Source organism: Cydia fagiglandana, chromosome 13 (assembly GCF_963556715.1).
Source record: "Cydia fagiglandana chromosome 13, ilCydFagi1.1, whole genome shotgun sequence".
Lineage (NCBI taxonomy): Eukaryota > Metazoa > Arthropoda > Insecta > Lepidoptera > Tortricidae > Cydia > Cydia fagiglandana.
This window is the reverse complement of record NC_085944.1, coordinates 17,333,060-17,354,423: the sequence shown is the minus strand read 5'-3', so window position 1 is coordinate 17,354,423 and position 21,364 is coordinate 17,333,060. Positions and strand designations below refer to the sequence as shown.

At 35.7% G+C, this 21,364-nt stretch overlaps 1 protein-coding gene and 1 long non-coding RNA gene across 3 annotated transcripts in view; one reads left to right on the top strand and one right to left on the bottom strand.

The window, feature by feature from the left end:
* The window catches only part of LOC134670424 (uncharacterized), a 363,694-nt gene that overhangs the window by 109,638 nt on the left and 232,692 nt on the right, over positions 1-21,364 (bottom strand). The window lies entirely within an intron of this gene.
* The window catches only part of LOC134670405 (fibronectin type III domain-containing protein 5), a 177,580-nt gene that overhangs the window by 98,360 nt on the left and 57,856 nt on the right, over positions 1-21,364 (top strand). The window contains exon 4 of one of the 2 annotated variants that reach the window (XM_063528248.1): positions 17,742-17,881. In XM_063528248.1, the coding sequence (XP_063384318.1) occupies positions 17,742-17,881 (140 nt within the window). Of the gene's footprint in view, positions 1-17,735; positions 17,882-21,364 lie in introns of both variants that reach the window. The other variant, XM_063528247.1, reaches the window with a different exon arrangement.

Sequence of the window (21,364 nt, the reverse complement as noted above, 5' to 3'; positions counted from 1 at the left end):
ACAGACCTGATAAATTGCTACAATTTAACATACAGGGGTAAACACAAATGATATAATACCTACATATAATGTACCTACTTACACCTAAATAGGTTTATCATATGGAAATGCTTATTCAAAGTTGAATTAATTGTTACTAATTTTACGTTTCTATTTAAAGGGGCCCACTGATTACCAGTCCGCCTGCAGTCTCTGGCCTTATCGGGCGACCTGCCGTCCTAGACCAATAACGTCCACAAACATAAGCGATTATTGCCGGCCGGCAATGGTCTGCTGCCACCTCTGCGACTACAGACGAGTCGTCATTTTCCCACCGTACGGCCGCCTGCCGGCAATAGTCTGATATAATTTTGACAGATCCCTACAAATTGACAGTTCGCCGGACGATCTTAGCCTGTCAGTTAACCGCAGCAGGCCACACATTAACAGTTCTATTTCAGATTTTGGACTGACGGCTATTCGGACTACGGCTCGTCGATTCCGGTCAGCGTCGACAGATATCTGCCGGACAGTCCGTGGCCTGCAGGCCAATTTACACACACATTATCAGATAGCCGGCCGGTGGCCTGTTGGCCGTCATCTGTTGTCAGTCGAGGGCCTTCAGTTTCGTGTTTTTCAACTAGTTTAATTTTTTCCTCAAAATGGACTGTCGACGTCAAAGATAATGTTTACACTTTTGGAGCTTATTCCTTTGTAATAAGGCAAAAAATGTAAACCTATATTTTACTACTACAGTGAAACCTGGTTAATTGGTTACTTGGATAAATGGAAAACCTCAATAGTTGCAACCAAAGCTCTGGTTCTGGTCCTTTGGAACCAAAGGTCCTCTATAATTGAAATTATGAAACTTTTTTAGTTATTTTATTAGTTACATGAAATTTGATTTTGATGTTTTTCTTATGTTTGCCTCCGTAATTAAACAGATTGCATAAAGTAGTTACTTACTCTATAATTGTAACAGTTCCATTGTTTGGTCCTATTTATTATTTCTACTAGTAAAATAGGATGTACTTTAAATATTTATTTATTTCATTATTTTATACTTTATTGCACAAAACAAGTTAAAGGTACAAAAGGTGGACTTAATGTTTTAAGTTATTCTTTACCAGTCAATTACTGGCCCAACCAGAAACTATTTTACAAGCTTTTATTATCTAACTGACTTTCAAATCTGAGAAGGACGAAGGTTATCAATAGGGAATATTACGCGAAACTCTGCGTAAGGGGGCGCCAGACCGTTACAGAAACGAAATACTACCAGAAAAAGGTGACGAAGTGGATTACTATATCTGGTGATGTACGTAATTTTTTTGTTTGATTTCTTGTAAATTATAAAAATCTATTACAAGGTATCAAACAAAAAAATCACTCGTAAACCGCCCAAGTGGACCTAATATTATGTAGAAAAGGTTTTAAAGAGTAGAATGAATAAAACAAAAACATAACAGTAAAGTATTTTCATTTCTTTCAATTTGGTATACAAAGATAGCACCTAAATAAGAGCCGGTGTAAGTAAAAGTAGGTTGAATCCACCGCTTGCAGCTTCTAACTCCATATCCTTTTTTTGTAATAATAGTCACATAGTAGGAGAATTGCAGGTAGGTAATATCGCCACGCCACGCTCTGTAACGCCGAACACAGTTTGCTCCAGATATTATTTTAACTTAAAACGGAATGAATTAATGTTGTCATAATTCGGATCCAACTTGTAGCTGAAGAATTTCAGGCATAGATCTTATCTCTTGTCTAAGCAGGTACTTCGGTTAGGTTAGGTGAGGTATCTCCATACTTGCGCTAGTGTTCCTACCACGTGTCTTTATAGCGTACTTTATAGAATCAAATCGCACAATTTTTGCAGAATGTCAGTCATGAAAAAAATCTGAATTGTGATATTATGTTTTCGATTTTCTTATAAAGGTATTTTTCATAGCTAGTCTTTTCATTGCAAGCTGCCGTGAACGCCAACTATGGTATACCTCCCGGCGTTATCTTGAGAACTATTAAAATTTTAACCAGTGTTTTAGGTAATATTGGGAGGCTAATTTCCCTATTTGAATCTTTGAATGCTTGCTCCTTCTTTTCTCGGTTACACTTCCAGCAATCAATAATCATGTCTGTATTTTCGAATATATAAGCCACGCAAATACAATATGTCACATTTAAAATTAATAGAGAAAAAATAAGGTTTATGTATTAATTCTCTTTACGACATTTATTTTTGACTGACAGTAAACAACAGTTGCGAGGTAACAACATGATAAATAAAGAAAAGTCTTGACAAACTAGATACATGCAACCTTCGCATTGTTGTATTCAGGCCTTAAAATAGTATAAATTTTATACTGACATCTGGTGACGTAGTTTGCACATTCGGAATAATTTTATTTCAATTTGACAGAAGCCCTACCGTATTTAAGATTAATAAGGTCTACTGGCCGTAAATTGTGTATGAAATTACAAGCAAATATCAGCCTCAAAGAATTAAGTATTGGATCCGTGATGTTCGAAGACAAAAAGTCGTATGCTTATATTGCTTATTAGGGACTATGAACTCTTAAGTATTAGGAATAAAATAGAATTTACTAATGCTGTAACGTGTGTCGATCGCCGGCCGGCTACCTCATGATGTGTGTTTGACTGGACTCGAGGCCACGGACTGTCCGGCGGATATCTGTCGGCGCTGACTGGAATCGTCAGGCGGCCACACACGATCAGTTCGTGTAAGTCGTCAGGCCGAAAACTGACAGAAAACTGTTAGTGTGTGGCCTTTTGCGGTCAACTGACAGGCGGATATCGTCCGGCGGACTGGTAATCAGTGGGCCCCTTAAAATATTTCAAATACATATAAGGCAGGTTGGTTTTTTTTTTTCTACTTTATTTTATTCCACATCAGTGGCAAATACCTATTAACGGCGTCCGCTTTCAACTCCATAGGACTCTCATATAAGTTGCCGATCATTTAAAAAAAAGGTTGTTATTTAATTGAACATCCTAAACCAGCGGTTCTTAACCTTTTTCTATCCACGGACCCCAAGGAAATAAAGCACAAGTCCAAGGACCCCTTAATAAAAAAAAATCAGTAATACTTCAGACCGGTGAGAATAGGTGAGACTGCGGCGGACCCCCGTACTTATACTCGCGGACCCCCAGGGGTCCGCGGACCACAGGTTAAGGATAACAGTCAATTTGAAATTCAATAACGACCAATATCAGTTTCAAACAACATATAAGTAGCAATAGAATATGTAGCTACATTATAATTGTTATTCCCTTTCATATAACCAGTATAGCTTGGTCTTTACTTACGTATATTTACTACAGATCTCAAGGTCACACGTATACTGGTCATTACCAAGGTCCACGTTCAGCAGGACAGAACCATTTAATTATAGTTTGCCTGAGGCGGACATGTAGTTAGTAGTTAGCTAACCTTTGTCAAACTACTGGAATATTGTTAGTAACTCGAATTGTGCTGTTGTGATGCAATGAGGGTGAGAATGATTGGTACGAGCCCCGATGCACATTTTTTCGTCTAGTGAGACCATTTTTTCTCTCTAGGTTCTCGCGTTTGTTCAAAAATAATGTTTTTGTTTAAAAAATACTCATATTGAATGCTTATACTAATGTAATTTAATTTTATATGGTAATACTCTGCAATAACTAAATCCAAATACAAGAAATACCGTTTGTACTGAAAGAAAAAAAAAATATGTATTTTTATTTTTTTATTGACGGGTAGGATTACAACATATGTGAAAAGGCTATCACTGGGGAAAGCAATAGGGCTCTGCCAATGTACTGACAATTTTGTTTCGAGTCCATGCATGCAGCAGTGTTGTAAGAGAGGAGAATATGATTTGGACAACGTTTTTGAAAAGTCCTTTTTTTCAGCAATAAAAGTCTCATGAAATTTTATTATACGATCAAAATAAACTACATTAAACATTGCTATTATGGTTCCCATTACTGGGTCATTTTATGTTCGTGTGTAAAATTTATTAAAATAAACAAAATTGTTGCGCGGAACTAGACGAAATAATTTGCATCGGGGTTCGTATTCGATTTTGGATGTACATTAGCTGCCTGTAGAATTCGCTCGCAGACATAGGGTACTCGTATCTGCTTAAAATAATTGACGGCCCGATTCGAACTTAAAGATACGTCAAATAATACGGCAAGATACCAACGGTGTTCAAACAAAAACGTCCCTTTTGACACTGACATATCTACCTAATCTATGTATATCTTCGAGCAACACGGAAGGGAGGCGGCATTCGCACTATTTCCCCTCTGCCGAGGTACAAGATTAGCGCGTCAAAATAATCTAGCGCGGGTAATAAAACTAGTTGCACTTGGATTTTTCACTAGACCGAGTCCAGACGCGCGCGGGGACACTGCTGCACAAAAATGCCTGTTTGCTCGGTTTTTTGTTATAAAAAGAGGTCGGGGACATCAAATTTACAAAAAGAAAGTGTTACATTTCATATGTAATTTTTTTTTACATATCATACGTTAAATTACATTTAAATACAATTATTATATTTTAGTCTCAAGTAATTGTTGGATTTATCGATTTTGCTCGCTCAGTACAAATTGCGGATCGGTCGAGCGACAAATCCGACTTCTCATCTCTCAGAATACAATGACATACTTCAACGAAAATGTGTTAGTGTGCGTGTTGTGACACTAGTCACTCGTCCGTACATAAAAAGAGATCGAGGTTTGCAAGATTTGTCTTTGACGTGTGTCATTTTCTATGTATTTGTGTCGTCATTACAGATTGGATCTGTCAAGTGACATTACTGTCAACAGCACGTATAACTAGCCTGCTCCCTCATTTTAATGGAAAGTAGCCAAAAAACCAATAAATTGCTTACCAAATAGTGTTTAAAACATGTGCACACTTCCAAGGAAAAGGACGAAGCAAAAATCAACATTCTGGTGAGCTGTATCGAAGTAAGAACTTAAAAAATGGAAAACAAACAATAACGGTTGAATTTAAACGACACTCACACTAAGACACTTTGAAACTTTCACATTATTTTAATAAAAACTAAGTAAAATAAACAAGGGTATATAAACAGCTGATACCAACAAAGTGACAACTAAACTGACATCTGACGGCTGTCATTGGGACAATCACGTATCTACGCTTCGTTCAGAAACGCTGTTAATAAGTTGCGTTCGGAAACTAGAAAAGATCCATCTTCAACATAGAAAAATACACTTCATAAGAAAAATTGTTTTTTAATTTATAAATAATACCTTGACATAAAAAATGGCTGAAAAATGTCCAAAATGCGACAGATATATCAGGGGCAAAGAAAAATTAACCTGTGCTCACTGCAAACTAACATATCATATAAAATGTACTGTAGTCTCGAAAAATCGATACTATCTAATGACTCCTAAAAATAAATCGAATTGGACTTGCGATTCGTGTCTATCTAAAAGTCCTAAAACCCCAGGAAAAGTCGTATCCACACCAACTCATACACCAGGCCAGATCAATAAAATGGTGGAAACAAAGCAGCAATACAATGTGTCTACAGAAAATTCGTTTGACTCTCTCTCTAATTTAGATGATTCCGAAAGTGCAGGCGGAAAAAGCAGTACATCACCAGCAACAAATGAAGTAAATCGTAGCTGTCCGGGTATTCAATCTCAGCTTCATAACTATGAACTTGATGAATTGAAACTAAAACTAACAACAGCAGAAGTAAAATTAGTGTCAGCTGAAGAGGAAATTGACAGAATTTCTCTGGAGAATTCAGCACTGAAAACTAAAATAAAGGAACTTGAAAACAAAATCAACCAACTAACACACATATGTAAGTCGACAGTTAAAAAGAGGAAACCCATAGTTAGGAAAAATATATTTGATGAAAATAGTTTGAATCTAACTGATCCAGATGGAAACATGGGAATGGATAGTGAAATGGGACAAACCCTAACACTGCCAATTACGAACATTGAGAAAACTAATAGGTCAGGCTCCAATGGATTACACACAAAAACCGGTATCGATAAAACACCGACAAGCCTTGAACATATTAGTCAGAAGAACAATACTCAGAACTCTCAGAAATCAGAACGCAAAACACACAACATATTCATCATCGGTGGGAAACAATGTTCCGGCCTGGCGTCACAACTGACTCTTTCAAGACAAGTAGAAAAGTGTAAACAATACAATATATCCGCGTTCACAAAACCAAATGCGGACTCCTGTGAACTACTAAAAATGTGTTATGACTTAGATTTAACCACTTCAGACTATGTAATACTATGTGTTGGCGAGAACGATAATAATCAAATTAAATTTAGCTACGAAATTAGTGCAGCACTAAAACACTTAGAGGAAACAAATGTAATTTTACTAAATATTAACAAAAACAATCATTTGAATGAGCTGAAACTTAATGAAATGCTTAAAATGTTATGTAATTACACCAGTCACTGTAAATTTTTACAAGTTACTCATGCACAAACACTAAATAAGAAGCAATATTTGAAAAGACTTTGTAGTGCAATTAACCTGCATGTAGACTCAATAGATTATAACAATATGTATCTGCCTATGTTCAATCGAAATAGACCTGTTACAAAAAGCTCGGCGGCAGCAGCCTTAAAGCAATATCCTATGCCACACGCAATAGCCAATCCAACGTATAAACGAAAGGGTACAATACCGTATTATTTTTCGGCTATAGGAAAAGTTAAGGGTGAAAAATCTCATAAGCCTACACCCACACCATGTGAGCAAAAGGGAACAATACCGTTCTACTTTCCTATTATACAAAAACGTCAAGGCGCAAACCAACTCAGCTCCACACCAACAAGCAAAAAATGTTTTCGTCCCTAATATAGATGAATATAGGATTTGTATCTCACCATTACATCAAACAGAAAATCCTAAAAAGAAAAATTATTTAAATGATAAATCAAAGGTCTCAATGTTAAACGTATTTCACCAAAATGTTCAAGGCCTAAAATCAAAAATTGGTCAGTTAGAAATTTTAGCAGACGCAAATAATGTCGATGTTTTCTGTTTCTCAGAAACGTTCTTGAAGTCTAATGAGGTATCTATTCTACAACTTGAAAATTATACAATAGCAGCAAATTACTGTCGAACTCGTAAGACTCGAGGAGGTGTATGTATTTATACGAAAACAAACTTAAACTGCATTAACCTACAATGGATTTCAAATATGGCAATGGAATCACATTTTGAAGTTTGTGGAATTTTAATACCAGAACTTAACATCATTGTTGTGTGTGTATATAGAACACCTGATAGTGACCTCGACATCTTTATGAGCAACTTTGAACTACTCTTGGGAAAATTAGTACTGAGATCTCGGACCTTAAAAAGGAAATTAGTTATTGCCGGCGATTTTAACATAAATATCCTCAGCGACGATAAGGCAAAACAAACATTTGTAACGGCTCTAGGTAATTTTAATCTAATATGTACGATTAATGAACCAACTAGAATAACTCCTGGGTCAAAAACTTGCATTGACAACATATTAACCAATTTACATCAATATACTTCTAAAATTATGAATTTGGGTATCTCAGATCATACGGGACAAATAATAGAAATACCTACAAGTTTTAGTTTTGGTGAGAAGTTTTGGTATGTGAGGAAACGTAAAATAGACTATTATCTGGATGTTTTTATGAAATACATAGCTATGGTTAGCTTTGCAGACGTGTATTTGAAAACAGATGCAAATGAGGCATACAAAGTTTTCATTGACAATTTCAGCATGATTTTCGAACTTTGTGTCCCACGGCAAAGAATAAAAATGTCGTACAAAAAAAGGCCAAATTGGAAAACTAAAGGTATACTACAATCCTGTAAGCATAAACGTCAAATACATTGGTCAACACAAAAAAAGAAAATGGGTACTAAACATTTAAATAGCTATTTAAATTACTGCAAGTTACTAAAAAAAGTTATAAAAGCATCTAAAATAATATCCAATGATGAATTTGTAAAAAGTAGTGCAAATAAACCCAAAGCAACCTGGGGTCTAATTAAACAGACGACAAGTTCATATAATTCTATTCCAGATTCAATTGACAAGATAGTTGAAAACGGGATAACTTATACAAATTCAAACGAAATAGTAAATATTTTTAACAAATACTACGTAAATCTAAATAAGATCGATACTTTTCAACTAAATAACTATAAATCTACGTCCAAACGGATTTGTAACAGTATTTTCTTGACTCCTGTTGATTGTCTTGAAATTAAAAAGGTTGTAAATAGCTTAAAAAATAAAAAAAGTTCAGGATACGATGAAGTACCAACACAAATTGTAAAAGCATGTATACATTATATAGTTGAACCTCTCGTGTACATAATAAACTTAACGCTCGAAACTGGATGTTACCCGGATGACTTAAAAAAAGCTATTATAAAACCATTGCACAAGCAGGGCGCAAAAACCGAAATGGGAAACTTTAGGCCAATAGCTTTATTACCAACGTTCAGTAAGATATTTGAAAAGGTCATACATGAACGTCTGACACGGTTCCTATTAAAGAATGATATATTAAACCAATCACAGTTCGGTTTTCAAAAAGGAAAATCAACAACATTAGCCATCTTTTCAATATTTAAAAATATATGGGAGCAAATAGATTCTGGAAACGCCTGCGTTGCCTTAATGCTTGATATGTCAAAAGCGTTCGATTGTGTTGTACATGACATAATGTTACAACAGCTAGAGCATATTGGCATTAGGGGAAATGCCCTAAAATTATTCCAGAGTTACTTGTGTGGTAGAAAGCAGGCTCTACAATTGGATAGATACAACAAGCAAAATAAAACTATAGAGCAATTGTTGTCATGTTATGAGGAAGTAGTTGTTGGCGTACCGCAAGGAAGCGTACTTGGGCCGCTTCTATTCCTTATTTATTTAAATGACTTTCCCACTATAGCGGACAAATTGTGTGTTCTGTTTGCCGACGACGCCACCATATTTTTCTCTTGTGATCGTTCGAATATTACTTTTCAAAGGGATATAAATGTAGCTCTCACGAAAATTATAAATTGGCTTAACCAATTAAATCTTAAATTAAACCTAAATAAAACCAAGCTTATTCAGTTTAGGAACTATGGGACCTCTCCTGTCTGTCTAAGTATATCGGAATCAGGAACCACTATAGAGGAAGTAAGCAGTATAAAATTTCTAGGTGTACACGTTGATTCTCATTTAAATTGGAAGGCTCACATCGAACAAATAAACAAAAAAATATCTAAAAACTGTTACGCACTATCCATACTATCAGAAAATTGCTCTGAAAATATAGTAATTAGTGCCTACTATGGTAACGTGTATCCTCTATTAACCTACGGAGTTATTTTCTGGGGTAATTCTGTGGATGTGAATAAAACATTCATCCTGCAAAAAAGATGCCTAAAAATAATATATCGCATGAATTTTAGAGACTCACTTCGAGACGTTTTCCGAGGGAAACGCTTCCTTACACTGACCGGAATCTACATCCTAGAAGTATGCTTATTTGTAAAAAAACAGCCTAATTATTTTACAGCTCACTCTTCAACTAAGTGCAATGCTAGGACCCAATATAAATATAACATTATACTACCAAAAACAAACACGTCTATATACAAAAAGAGCACTTTTGTAACAGCTATTCGAGTATTTAATCACCTTCCAGCTGATATTAAGGCACTTGAAGACAACCGATTCAGGGTAAGGTTGAAAAACTGGCTATTAGATAAAACATTTTATAGTCTGAAAGAATATTTTGAGCATTGGTATGTAATTATCTTTGCAATGTTATTTAAGTTTAGTTCATAAGTTATTTAAGTATTGCATACCCGAAATGGGTAACTGTTGAAACTAATTGTATTATGATTACCATCCACAAAATTTAATGTACACAGTACTGCAATAAATCATTCTTATTCTTATTCTTATTCTTATTCTTATTGGATTTTGTACGTAAGTGTGTGAAAAATGGCAGAAAGATTTGTACGGCGAGATATCGCTTGGGCCCCTCCCTTCCGACGTGTCGGAAGCCGGTGTTGCTCGAAGATGTATATCGTAGCTAACCGTAATATTTGACGATCATAAAGTTCTAACAGGGCCGCAAGTAAGTCATAAATTGATCATCATCATTGTTCTTAAGAGCCTAGCTCTTGTCGGTGGAGCATTCGCCATTCCGTTCTCTTCTCTGCTACTGTTTTGAGTTCCTGATACGTCACTACATTAATTTTCTCTTTGGCCTGGTCAATATATGCACGTCTCGGTCTTCCTCTGCCTCTCTGTTCTTCTATTCTGCCTTCAATTATGGACTTTATGTAATTATCGTGACGTATCAGGTGCCCCAACATGTTTCCCCTTCTGTTTTCAATTGTTTTTAGCAGAGATCTCTTCTCACCTACCGAATTTAATACTTCCGTATTTGTTTTCCTCTCTTTCCAGCTTATTCCTTCCATTCTTCTCCATGTCCACATTTCAAAAGCGTTCAATCTGTCTCTATCACGCTGGGTTAATGTCCACGTCTCGCTTGCATAATAAATTGATAATAGTCCAAAAAATCTAAAAGCATAGTTTGTTCGCTATCTGCTTACCTATTACAAAAATTCTACACGCTCAAAAGTAACATCTGAAAGAAAATCACATGCTTGTTTTACGAGATGGGATTTTAAAATGCGAAAGCGTAGTGCAGTTTCGTATTTGCATTGAGTTAGAACTCGGAACGTTGTAGCACGTAGATAGCTAGGTACCATCGCCCACACTTTTAACCTTACATCGGTAGACCTTATGGCTTTTGTAATAAGGTCCACCGATGTACAGTTCTGTTGCTATTTGTACATGAAGTTTTACTGCAATTCCGTTGCTTAGCAGGGTTTTTAAAATGCAAAGATAAACTGATAATGCTTGTCAAATTAGTTTCTATCGAACTACAGTAGAATTCGTATAAGATCATGTTAAAGATTTCCCGTGTAATACGTCATTTAACAATCAAGGAGCTTGGAAATCTTCTCAGGACAATCCCTTTTACGATTCTTTCTCGACGTCATAAAAAGTTCACTAGATATAAACCGTGATTACTTTTTGTATTGTTTTCGAGCTCCCGATATTTCGACGCAGTTACATGCATCTTGTGAACCCGAGAACAAGATGCATGACAAAACAATACAAAAGGTAATCACGGTTCATATCCCGGTCGCTAGTGAAAATAACCGTGAATCATTCAAAACTGTTGTGATAAAAAGTTTTCATCGAAAAATAGAAAATTCTCATAACTAATGTCCAATCACAAGTATGGCGTAATTCCATGCAGCGCCGGTAAATACATAACAGATTAATTATAATACAATATAGCTAATCTAGCTCATTAGCTTATAATCGGCCAGGAACCAGGCTAGAGCGTGTCAGAAGATTAGCAGTGATTATCAAATCAGGGGTATCGATTAAACAAACCGCACTAATGGAATTACCGCCTCTAATTTTGATGCCCATTTGCCCACGCGATACAAGCTTCATAATGATTTGAATTTTTATTCATGAAGAACATCACAATTTGGAAATAAAAAATAAAATGAAAACTTGTAGATCTGAGACCTGTAGACCTGGTGCACCCCCACTAAAGACATTATGATAAAAATAAATAAAATAAAACTGAATCAAACCTGCTCACAAAACTTCACGAGAATAGGTTGAGAAATTCGTCTTGTAGAGTAAAACTAGGCAAATAGATATACGAATTAATTTTATCCAAGAAACAGTAACGATTTGCGCGAGCTTCGCGTTTGCTCGCTCAATAAATAAGCAATTCTGACTTAAAATCTATCTCAGTTCTGTTCCAAATGTTACTTTCTACGTAAAACATAAGCAGTCTCTAAGAGAAACATGCTTGTAACCCATAGTCTAATAAAACATGGTTTTCTCTTCCCAGAGTGACACAAGCCTACATCACAATAACATTAACACTATATAGCGCTATCGCATACGAGTATTATCATATAGCGTTGTCGCATGATGACGTAGCTTGTGTCAGTCACGTGACCACGAAAAGACGGGAAGAGAGTACCAGGCAGAGTATATTATTATACCATGCTTGTAACCAGTTTTACAGCACGCAAGTGATTCCATAAGTGCTCTGTAAACAAAGTTTTGTACGGAGCTACGAGCAAACCTTGTGGAGGCAATAAGCTATAAAATGCAAACTTTGACAAACTAAAAATATGAGTTTTAACCCACGGGGTATTTTTTAATACTGGCATTTCGAATACCTTTTCGCGGTGTCGCCGAAATGATACTTAATACTGGTATAACTAAATACTGGTAACATGACGATTAAGTATAAATTAGAAAGACCAATACGGAAGGATAAAAGAAAACATAAACGTCGTGTAGTATCAGGTGGGTAAGGAGAATACAGAGATACTTGGAAATTGCTACACCGACAAGAGCCCAGCTCTTAAATACATGATTATGATGATGATGTATTATTTGGCTTTAGCTTTCCTTCTACATTTGGTAGGTATTGCAACTGACCGATGTTACCTTATCCTTTTCTTGGTAAATATGAAAAAAAAAATCGTGAGTTCAGGCCAAGGTTGCACCTAATAGAGCAAAAAAATATTTGTCAAAAATCTCAAAAAGATGGTGAAAAAATGTTGTGCCTTTTCAGATATATTGTCAAGAACGAGGATTAATGTTTCACGTCAAAATTAAAACACCGTAACCTCGTTTCACAGTAACGCACTTTGACACGGTTTCGAATCTGACTTGTGAATTCTTATTCATATTTCATTGTAGACAAAAAGCCCTGGTCACGGAAAAAAGAACGGACGGAAATGGCGGGGCTGGTACCGGATGTGGTTTTACCAATAGCTTCCGGCGGAAATCGCGACGGCTTTGTGGCACGACACCCCAACTTTGGCTTTATTTCAAATAAATCAGCTGAATTGTATCGAAATTTTATTGGTTGGAGACCAGAGAGAGACACAAGAATAAAATCTGACACGAAGTATCCTGCTGAAGGTTGCAAGACTATTAATAACGCTAGGAGAGTAACGTAGGGAACGTCAAATAATTGGGCTGAAAGCTTGTGACAAACGATTGAAATCTCTTCTGTTTGAAGGGGTATTTCTAATGGCTGTAAAAGGAAGTAAGGAGGGCCGAGCTTCTTTTGTTACTAGCCGTGGAAATAGGACAGCCGTTATAGTGTGATCAATGATCATTTCGTTAACGATCCGTTTCGTGCCATCGCAGGGCGCACACGCACGAAATTTTAATATTGAATTGGTATTACATTGATGTCGTATATAGTGTTGTCGTATTTCGGAACTCGGTTGTTGTGATGGATTCGGAAATAAACTTTGTTCCCCCGTCAAATGTATGAAGCAAAAGTTACTGATTGATTCTTTGATTTTTCTTCTGACTTTAGTTTTTGATTAAAATGAATTACAGATACACGCTGACTTACGAAATGTGATAAAACGGAATTGTTTCTTTATTTCCACGGACAGAAAAAAAAGAAAAAACAACTAATCGGACGTTGATTTATAACTTGTCACTTGAAGTATAACAACATATGTATTGTCGTTAAAGGTCTTTTAAACTTGAAAATAATGTAGGTAGGTATTCAATTTTGAAATAAAAATCCAAGAAAATTATATACTTCTCAATTATAAAATAAAAATAGAGGTTAAAATATATTTTTCAAGATTCTGAGATTACATTTTCTCCTTCTTTCCTATATGATAATGGGTACTAAATTCTAAACCAATTAAAAAACGCTACAACAGTTTATGTTGATTTACAAATATTTGTTAAGAGCCAACAGGAGTGATCATTTCTCCATACAAACGCCTTCGACTGTTTCCTCCGTGGGTTTTGATGCTAGAGCAATGATTTTTTCAACACAGATAATATTGTCAATATGTGTCGGACCGTTTTGCTTTTTTTGATATTTTTGTTTTTTAAGGCGCTAGAGCCCTTCAAAAATGGCCAAAATGGCGTAATTGACTATGCCACAATGAGAGGCGTAGTATTCATAACTAATATTAATTAGCCAAAAAAGCAAAACGGTCCGACACAGATAATTTCACAATCATTTACATTTGCAAGTTTGGTTAGTATTGGTTAAGTTTTGGAGGAGGAAACAGTCGAGTTTGAAACGATTTTTGAGATTTTTACGCGGAATTTTTCGCCTTATCCGTATCGAACTAGTTTTAGGAGCCGCTTCCGTTAGCGAGACGGATATATTTACCTAAAATATTTAAAACTCAGCTCCTGTTTCGTCCTAACTGTCTACGTTTTATGGGACGTTTTGTAAATTCGGCTCGGTAATATTGTTTACTTGCTGGAAATAAGTTTATTATTTATTCGCCACCGTTGAAAAGCCCGTTGGTACCGAATGCGGACGCTTTTTTAGAGTTCCGTAGCCAAATGGCAAAAAACGGAACCCTTATAGATTCTTCATGTCTGTCTGTCTGTCCGTCCGTATGTCACAGCCACTTTTTTCCGAAACTATAAGAACCATACAGTTGAAACTTGGTAAGTAGATGTATTCTGTGAACCGCATTAAGATTTTCACACAAAAATAGAAAAATAAACTATAAATTTTGGGGGTCCCCCATACTTAGAACTGAAACTTAAATTTTTTTTTTCGTCAAGCCCATACGTGTGGGGTGTCTATGGATAGGTCGTCAAAAATGATATTGAGGTTTCTAACATCATTTTTTTCTAGACTGACTAGTTTGCGCGAGAGACACTTCCAAAGTGGTAAAATGTGTCCCCCCCCCCCCGTAACTTCTAAAATAAGAGAATGATAAAACTAAAAAAATATATTATACATTACCATGCAAACTTCCACCGAAAATTGGTTTTAACAATATCCAGTAAGTAAGTAGTTTTTTTTAATCGTCATAAATCGTAAACCTCAATTTCATTTTGTTACTTGCTGCTACGGAATCCTTCATGGGCGAGTCCGACTCGCACTTGGCCGCTTTTTCTCTTTTTAGCTGTAGGCAGGAGAAATTGAATAGGATACATCTCCATCCCACCGTCCATTAGCAAAACGGCTCTACGATTTCATAGTGCATTTTATAGTTCAAAATATACAACCGACTATCGCGAATTTATTGTATATATTACATAACTTTATTTGCCGACGGTTTGACACAGGTTTCACTGGTCGTGACAGCAAAATGTCTAAATTGAGATAATAGTAATAGCGGTACACCGTCAAATTCGGGAATCAGCTGCAAATGGTGTTAGAGGTATGAAAATCGGCACGATTCATCTGTAGCACCAAAAACAAAAAACAAACTGAAAGGGGTTATGACGTCATCTTTTTTTTGTATGGAAAAAGAAAAAAAAATGTTCAGAAACCTATCGTATTGGATATTACTTGAGGTATATTTTACAAAAAATAATTCAACGGTTTCGTATCTGGAGGAGCCCAAACTTGGTATGTTTTGAAAATTATTTTTATTTTAATTGAATGCAAGTGACGGGAATATAATAATGTGATATATTTTTAGAACCGGCTCAAAATGCCCTTTCATTTAATACCACACACAATAGGTTTCTGACCAATTTTTTTTCGTTTTCCATACAAAAAAAAGATTACGTCATAACTCCTTTCCGTTTTTTTTTTTGGTGCTACGGGTCAAATTGATTCAAATGGCCTAAAGATGAATCGTGCCGATTTTCATACCTTTAACACCATTTGCAGCTGATTTTGGTCAACCGCTAGCACTATAAGTGTAACTATTACCCGACGAAAACTGTATGAAAAAAATTCTGTGTTCAAAACGCGAAAGTTTTAAATATTACATTTTATAGTTTACTGTAAACAATGGAAAATTAAAGAAAAAGTCACTAGTTGGAGTAGAAACTTTAGAATAAGTACAATTTTTAATGGTTAGAAAATAGAAATACGAAATGGTCCTTAAAAACATTTTTGTTTTTTCTGAGATAAAGGTAGGTATTGTAAATAGAATTTTATTTATAATAATTTGTTTGCTGTAAGGTTTACTCGGGTAATTCCGAATGCCGAAAACTGTCGGTTAATTCCGAAAAGAGACTTTTATTATGATGGAATTAAGGGTGATTTTCATCTGAATTTCGGAATTATCCGACATTCGGTATTACCCGAATACACCTTACGAATTTGTATCTTTTTTTTGGTAAACTCGTAAGTTTTAAGTAGGTTTTCATTGCAAGTCGATCATTCACCGTATGTATAATTTTTTAAGAAGATCTAAAAGCGATTTTACTTTAGTAACCATATATAGTAGCTATAATTGTTAACCCAGTCACGTTTATTTCGAAGGTTTATTTCCATTTTAAACTATCCTATTAATAGTAATAGTTTTATGGTTAATTGTAGCGCATACGTCATTTGAAACTGTCTGCGTCATACTTACACATCAGTCACAGTGCAAGACTTATTAAAAGTGTGCTGGAAGTGGATTGGAAAATGCTACTCTTTTTAAAAGCTTAACCCTAACCATCAGCCACGTGGACAATTAGGATATAGTTAAAAACCAAACAAATGAAAGGCGATGTTTTTCGAGGCTCTTTAAATATATGGAGTTGGTTAAATTCAAAACCGTTGAATTATATGATTTGGACTGAATTTGTTGGTACGTACATGGAATTCGGGATGCAGTCGGAAAATCGCTTAGACGAGGAGGACTCAGTTGCACTTTAAATTTTAGTAGTTGGCGACTCCATGGGACCTTAAACCCATTAATGTTAACTTATTAACTTTCAAAGAATTATTAGCGACTAAAAAGGCGACGTCACATTTGCCCCATTCCATCGTAAAATGTTTCGTATCCGCGAATGATGTATTTGATTTGATCTTTCGTGCCAAAGGACAAGGATGCTATTTCAAAAACTAGCATCGATTGTTCCAAACTTTTATTAAATAATCACTAACTGTTAGTTATCAATGCCCTGCTATAGGTATTTTAAAATGAATTTATAATTAAACTAAATATTTTAAAAAGAAGCTAGTTGCTTTTCTTATTCAAACACATGCTGATGACACTTAAGACTTGTATTTCTAAGTAGATTATGTAGTAAACAAATTATCTAATTGTCTTTGTCTCTTTGCTTTAATTGTACGTGTAACTTTTCTTCCTTCTCACTCGTTTCCGTGGCTATTACTGGGGTTGACTTAGACGACAATATTGATACTGAAATAAGTCAAGTGCAAAGGCTTTGTTATTTCGATACAAATTCTTAATTTAAAGTGAATTTGCTTGTCACCATTGACGTATAATATCTAAGGACGGGCCTTACGGGCACTTAAAATGGGTAGCGGTGTTACTCACAAATTCTAACCAATCGTGCAGTCTAACGCAACTAGTTGCGACCAATAGCGCGCATAATGCGAACTCATCAACCATTCGCGCGCGTGATGCGAACTCATCGACTAATCGCATCGTAGCGGTGTCACACCGCTGTACTGGGTCCAGGACCGGAGGCAGGTGTCATGCTTCATTATTATTGCCCGTATAGCTAGTCCCTAGATATCTATGTCAATGCTTGTCACTAGGTTTAAGTATGAATATTGATACTTCATGGCTCTGGCAAGGTTTAAATGAGAATCGAGTAAATCAGACAATCCCAGTAGATGCCGCGTTTTCTTCTTCACTCTTCCTTCTTCCATACCTTGCTGGTAGAATACAACGAAATTGACTGATTGCACGTTAGTTACAGAGTGGTTCTGGAGGTGGCCGGGAACTCAGACGCGGTCATCTTGAGCGGACTGGAGGCTGACACGCAGTATCAGGTCACCGTCGCCGCGTTGTGGGGTGGCCACAAGTATAGAAGTAGACCTATTGTCTTCCGCACGCTGGGTGAGTACCGTATTTTAAAAGATGATTATATATAGTCCTCCACATCGATTTCGATGACGGCGACCTCAACAATCAAGGGTTTTTCCTCTTATGAGCTATTATGTGGCTGGCCAGGCCAAAAAGATTATAGGTGATATACAGCACTTTAATTGTAGTTTATGTGACTGCTACATTATGAAAGGTATTAATATACGAATGTGGGTTTAAAAAACGGCCTGAAAGTGTATTAATAGATGAAAATCATTTAATCCTAGAACGGTTCTTACGAGGAGTTTCCCCAGAATACGATACCATATCGCAATGTTGAAGATATGCAACTGTGATATGCCGTCAAACCTGTGATACGGTCAGACGTTGGATAATTTATGCAGATGTTGGTTTACGAGTCATCCTTTCTCTCGGCTTTTGACAATCTAATCCGAAAAACTATCACAGCCTCTACTTTTTTTGAAACCTTTATTTAATGCCCACTTATTTTTTAAGTTTTGAAAGCTTTTGACCTATATTTGGTATAATTTTCTATTTATGAAAGCTTTTAGACCTAGATTTGGTTTCATCTTTTATAGTCCGATAGCAATAACTTTTGAAGTTATAAGATTATTAATGTTGCCTATTTTTTACATATAGTTTTCAGACCACACACTAAACCTAATAATAATAATTTGTGTCATCCTAGGTATTTGCTTAGGTAGAAATTTAGGTATTTCTTTTTTTAAACAGCATTCGGTAAAAAGAATATTCGAGATGAAATTCTTTGTTTCCCTGTAAAAGCAAAGTGGCTTCCGACGTACACACGCATTTTGTGTCATTTTCATCCACGGGTATAATGACATTTAATAAATACCTAATAGTGAACCTAAAATGCCTAAAATAAAATTATAGTCGGTAAGTGAAGTGTTGTACTTCACAGGATATTATAATATGTTATTCAAACAAATGTGTGTCAAATTCATCCACCGCTTTTATTTTTAATCTTTTTTTTCTTATAAACATCATGTATCTGCCACAAAAAAAAATTCATGTTATTAAGTTTACGTCTACATTATTATAATGCCACATCGAGACAACATTCATAATTTGGGTCATTTTCAACAACGGTTTTTTTACTATTTGGCAAAATTAAACTTTGCATGAACGGCGTACGCGGGGAAGGCTACCTACGCGGGTAGGGTGCTTGTTAGATGAACATTATGGCTCCTCTACACGATGGGCCAACGCCGGCTACTTGCTCCCTCTAACACATAAATGCGTCCCTTGGAGTGGCCGGCGTTGGCCCATCGTGTAGAGGAGCCATTACAGTGTATTTATTTCATTCGGAGGCATAATTATTATATTAAGTCTTTTCATAGTGTGGGAGTAGGTATGTTGTAAGTATATTTAAAAATAAAATGTAGGCTCCTCATACTGACCATTCTTGACGTTCGCAATCAAAAGGTACCACTTTACCCTTGCCATAAGGACTCTCTGACAGGTTATTTGTATAAAGAAACAATAAAATTTCGTCTTTATGGTAAAGGACAAAGTGGTCCCTACCTTTTGAATGAGAATGTCACATCAGCGACTGTTAAAAATAACTTTTATTTGATATTTAGTACACTTTTTAAGGTTATTTTAAGACGCAATGTATTGCTAATTTTGTGATTTATAGAGCGTGTAATTTTTTTTTATAAATTTGGTCGGACTGCAAAAACTGCCAGGTTAAGGTGAGGCCGACCAAGACATACGTCAACAGGCTTATTTTAGCTATTATAATCCGTTTGTTTCATTCTATTTTTCGATGAGGTAAATTGTAGCTCTCACGTGACCCAATAAATCTGGTCAGACTGCAAAAACTGCCAGGCTAAGGTGAGGCCGACCACTTTTTTTTTACTGTCCTGAAGGTCAGGTATCCTACCAATCCTACCATACAAGTTTCATTCTATTTTTCGATGAGGTTTTTTTTGATGAATTTTTGTCCAACTTTTTTCCATTTGTACAAAATCTGCCACGTTAAGCCTAGGCCGATCAAGTGCGTTGGAAGCTACTAAATGTCAGGTACCTCTACAGGGTAGGTATATTCTATTTTTTGATGAGGTTTGTTTCATGCAGCCGGCCACCGGACTATATTTATTTGTTATTATACACCGCTAAGTCCATGTTATTTGTTTTAAATGTAGAGTTTAGAAACTAATTCGTGGTAGTAAACGATACAAATATTAGAAAAGTCCTTTACAACCTTGTTCGCTTCATATACTTATGGTAAAACTAAAAACATTTTAGGGCGGGTCATAAAGGGCAAGTAAAATAATAATTGTCAATAGTAAAATATGTCCTTTACGACCATATTGACCATACAAGATACGATATGAAAAATCATCAAGACAAATTGAAGGGCTTAAAGGACGACAAAAGACATGTAAGTCATTTACAATCATATTTATATTTAGCGGTAACCTTAACGATAATATCTATGAATTTATAATTTATCCCAGTAAGGGCATTTATTTGTGTGATGAACACTAATATTTGTTCCTGAGTCATGGGTGTTATCTATGTATGTAAGCATGTATTTATCTATATAAGTATGTATATCGTCGCCTAGCACCCATAGTACAAGTTTTGCTTAGTTTGGGGCTAGGTTGATCTGTGTAAGATGTCCCCAATATTTATTTATAATTATTTATTTATTTATTTATAATTGGTCATTTACGCCCCTTGAGATAAGCTGTTTTTGCAAGCTCATAGTGCAAAAATTGGGTCGTAAAGGCTTTTTAAGAGATATAAAAATTTTCACTATACAGAACGAAAGCGCTTGGAATTCTGAACAAAACTGTATATAACGACTACCGTAGGCTCAAAGGGCGTAAGGGACAAAATTGCAAAAATGCTGTTATACTCAGTATTTTTTTCTACTTAGTATATTTAACATATCGATAACATGAAAAAATGTCCGTTAAGCCCTATGAAAAATCAATGCTTCAACACAGTTTTCCAACGCATTTGGCCGTATCTGCCAATTCAAAAAAATTTTGTGAGACATTTTGGCGTAACTCCCAACTTTGTGTACGATACGCCCCTTTGCATCGGAAATTTTTGAGTGCTAAATGTACGTTACGCCCACAACTAATGTACAAAAAATGTACAACTATTGTATATTTATGCGAGAGAGAGATTAAATGTAAGAGATACGCCCGCGCCCCCATATTATGTATAATTTCGGGTTTATAATTGTTGCTTTTTTGTGTTTAAGTGGGATGACCTAGTTATACCTACTTTCCTTGTCAATTTTTTTGTTAAGTAGGTACTTGCATTACCTGCTCATGTGCTCATTGCTTTATTTATAGGGTTACAAAATTTTGACAATTTAAACTGAACTAGTGGGTACTTTTTAGAGATGCACCGGATATCCGGTTACTATCCGGTATTGGCCTATCCGGCTATTATTTTACTATCCGGCCGGATACCGGATAGTAACATTGCTTGATTTCGGAGTAATAAAATTGG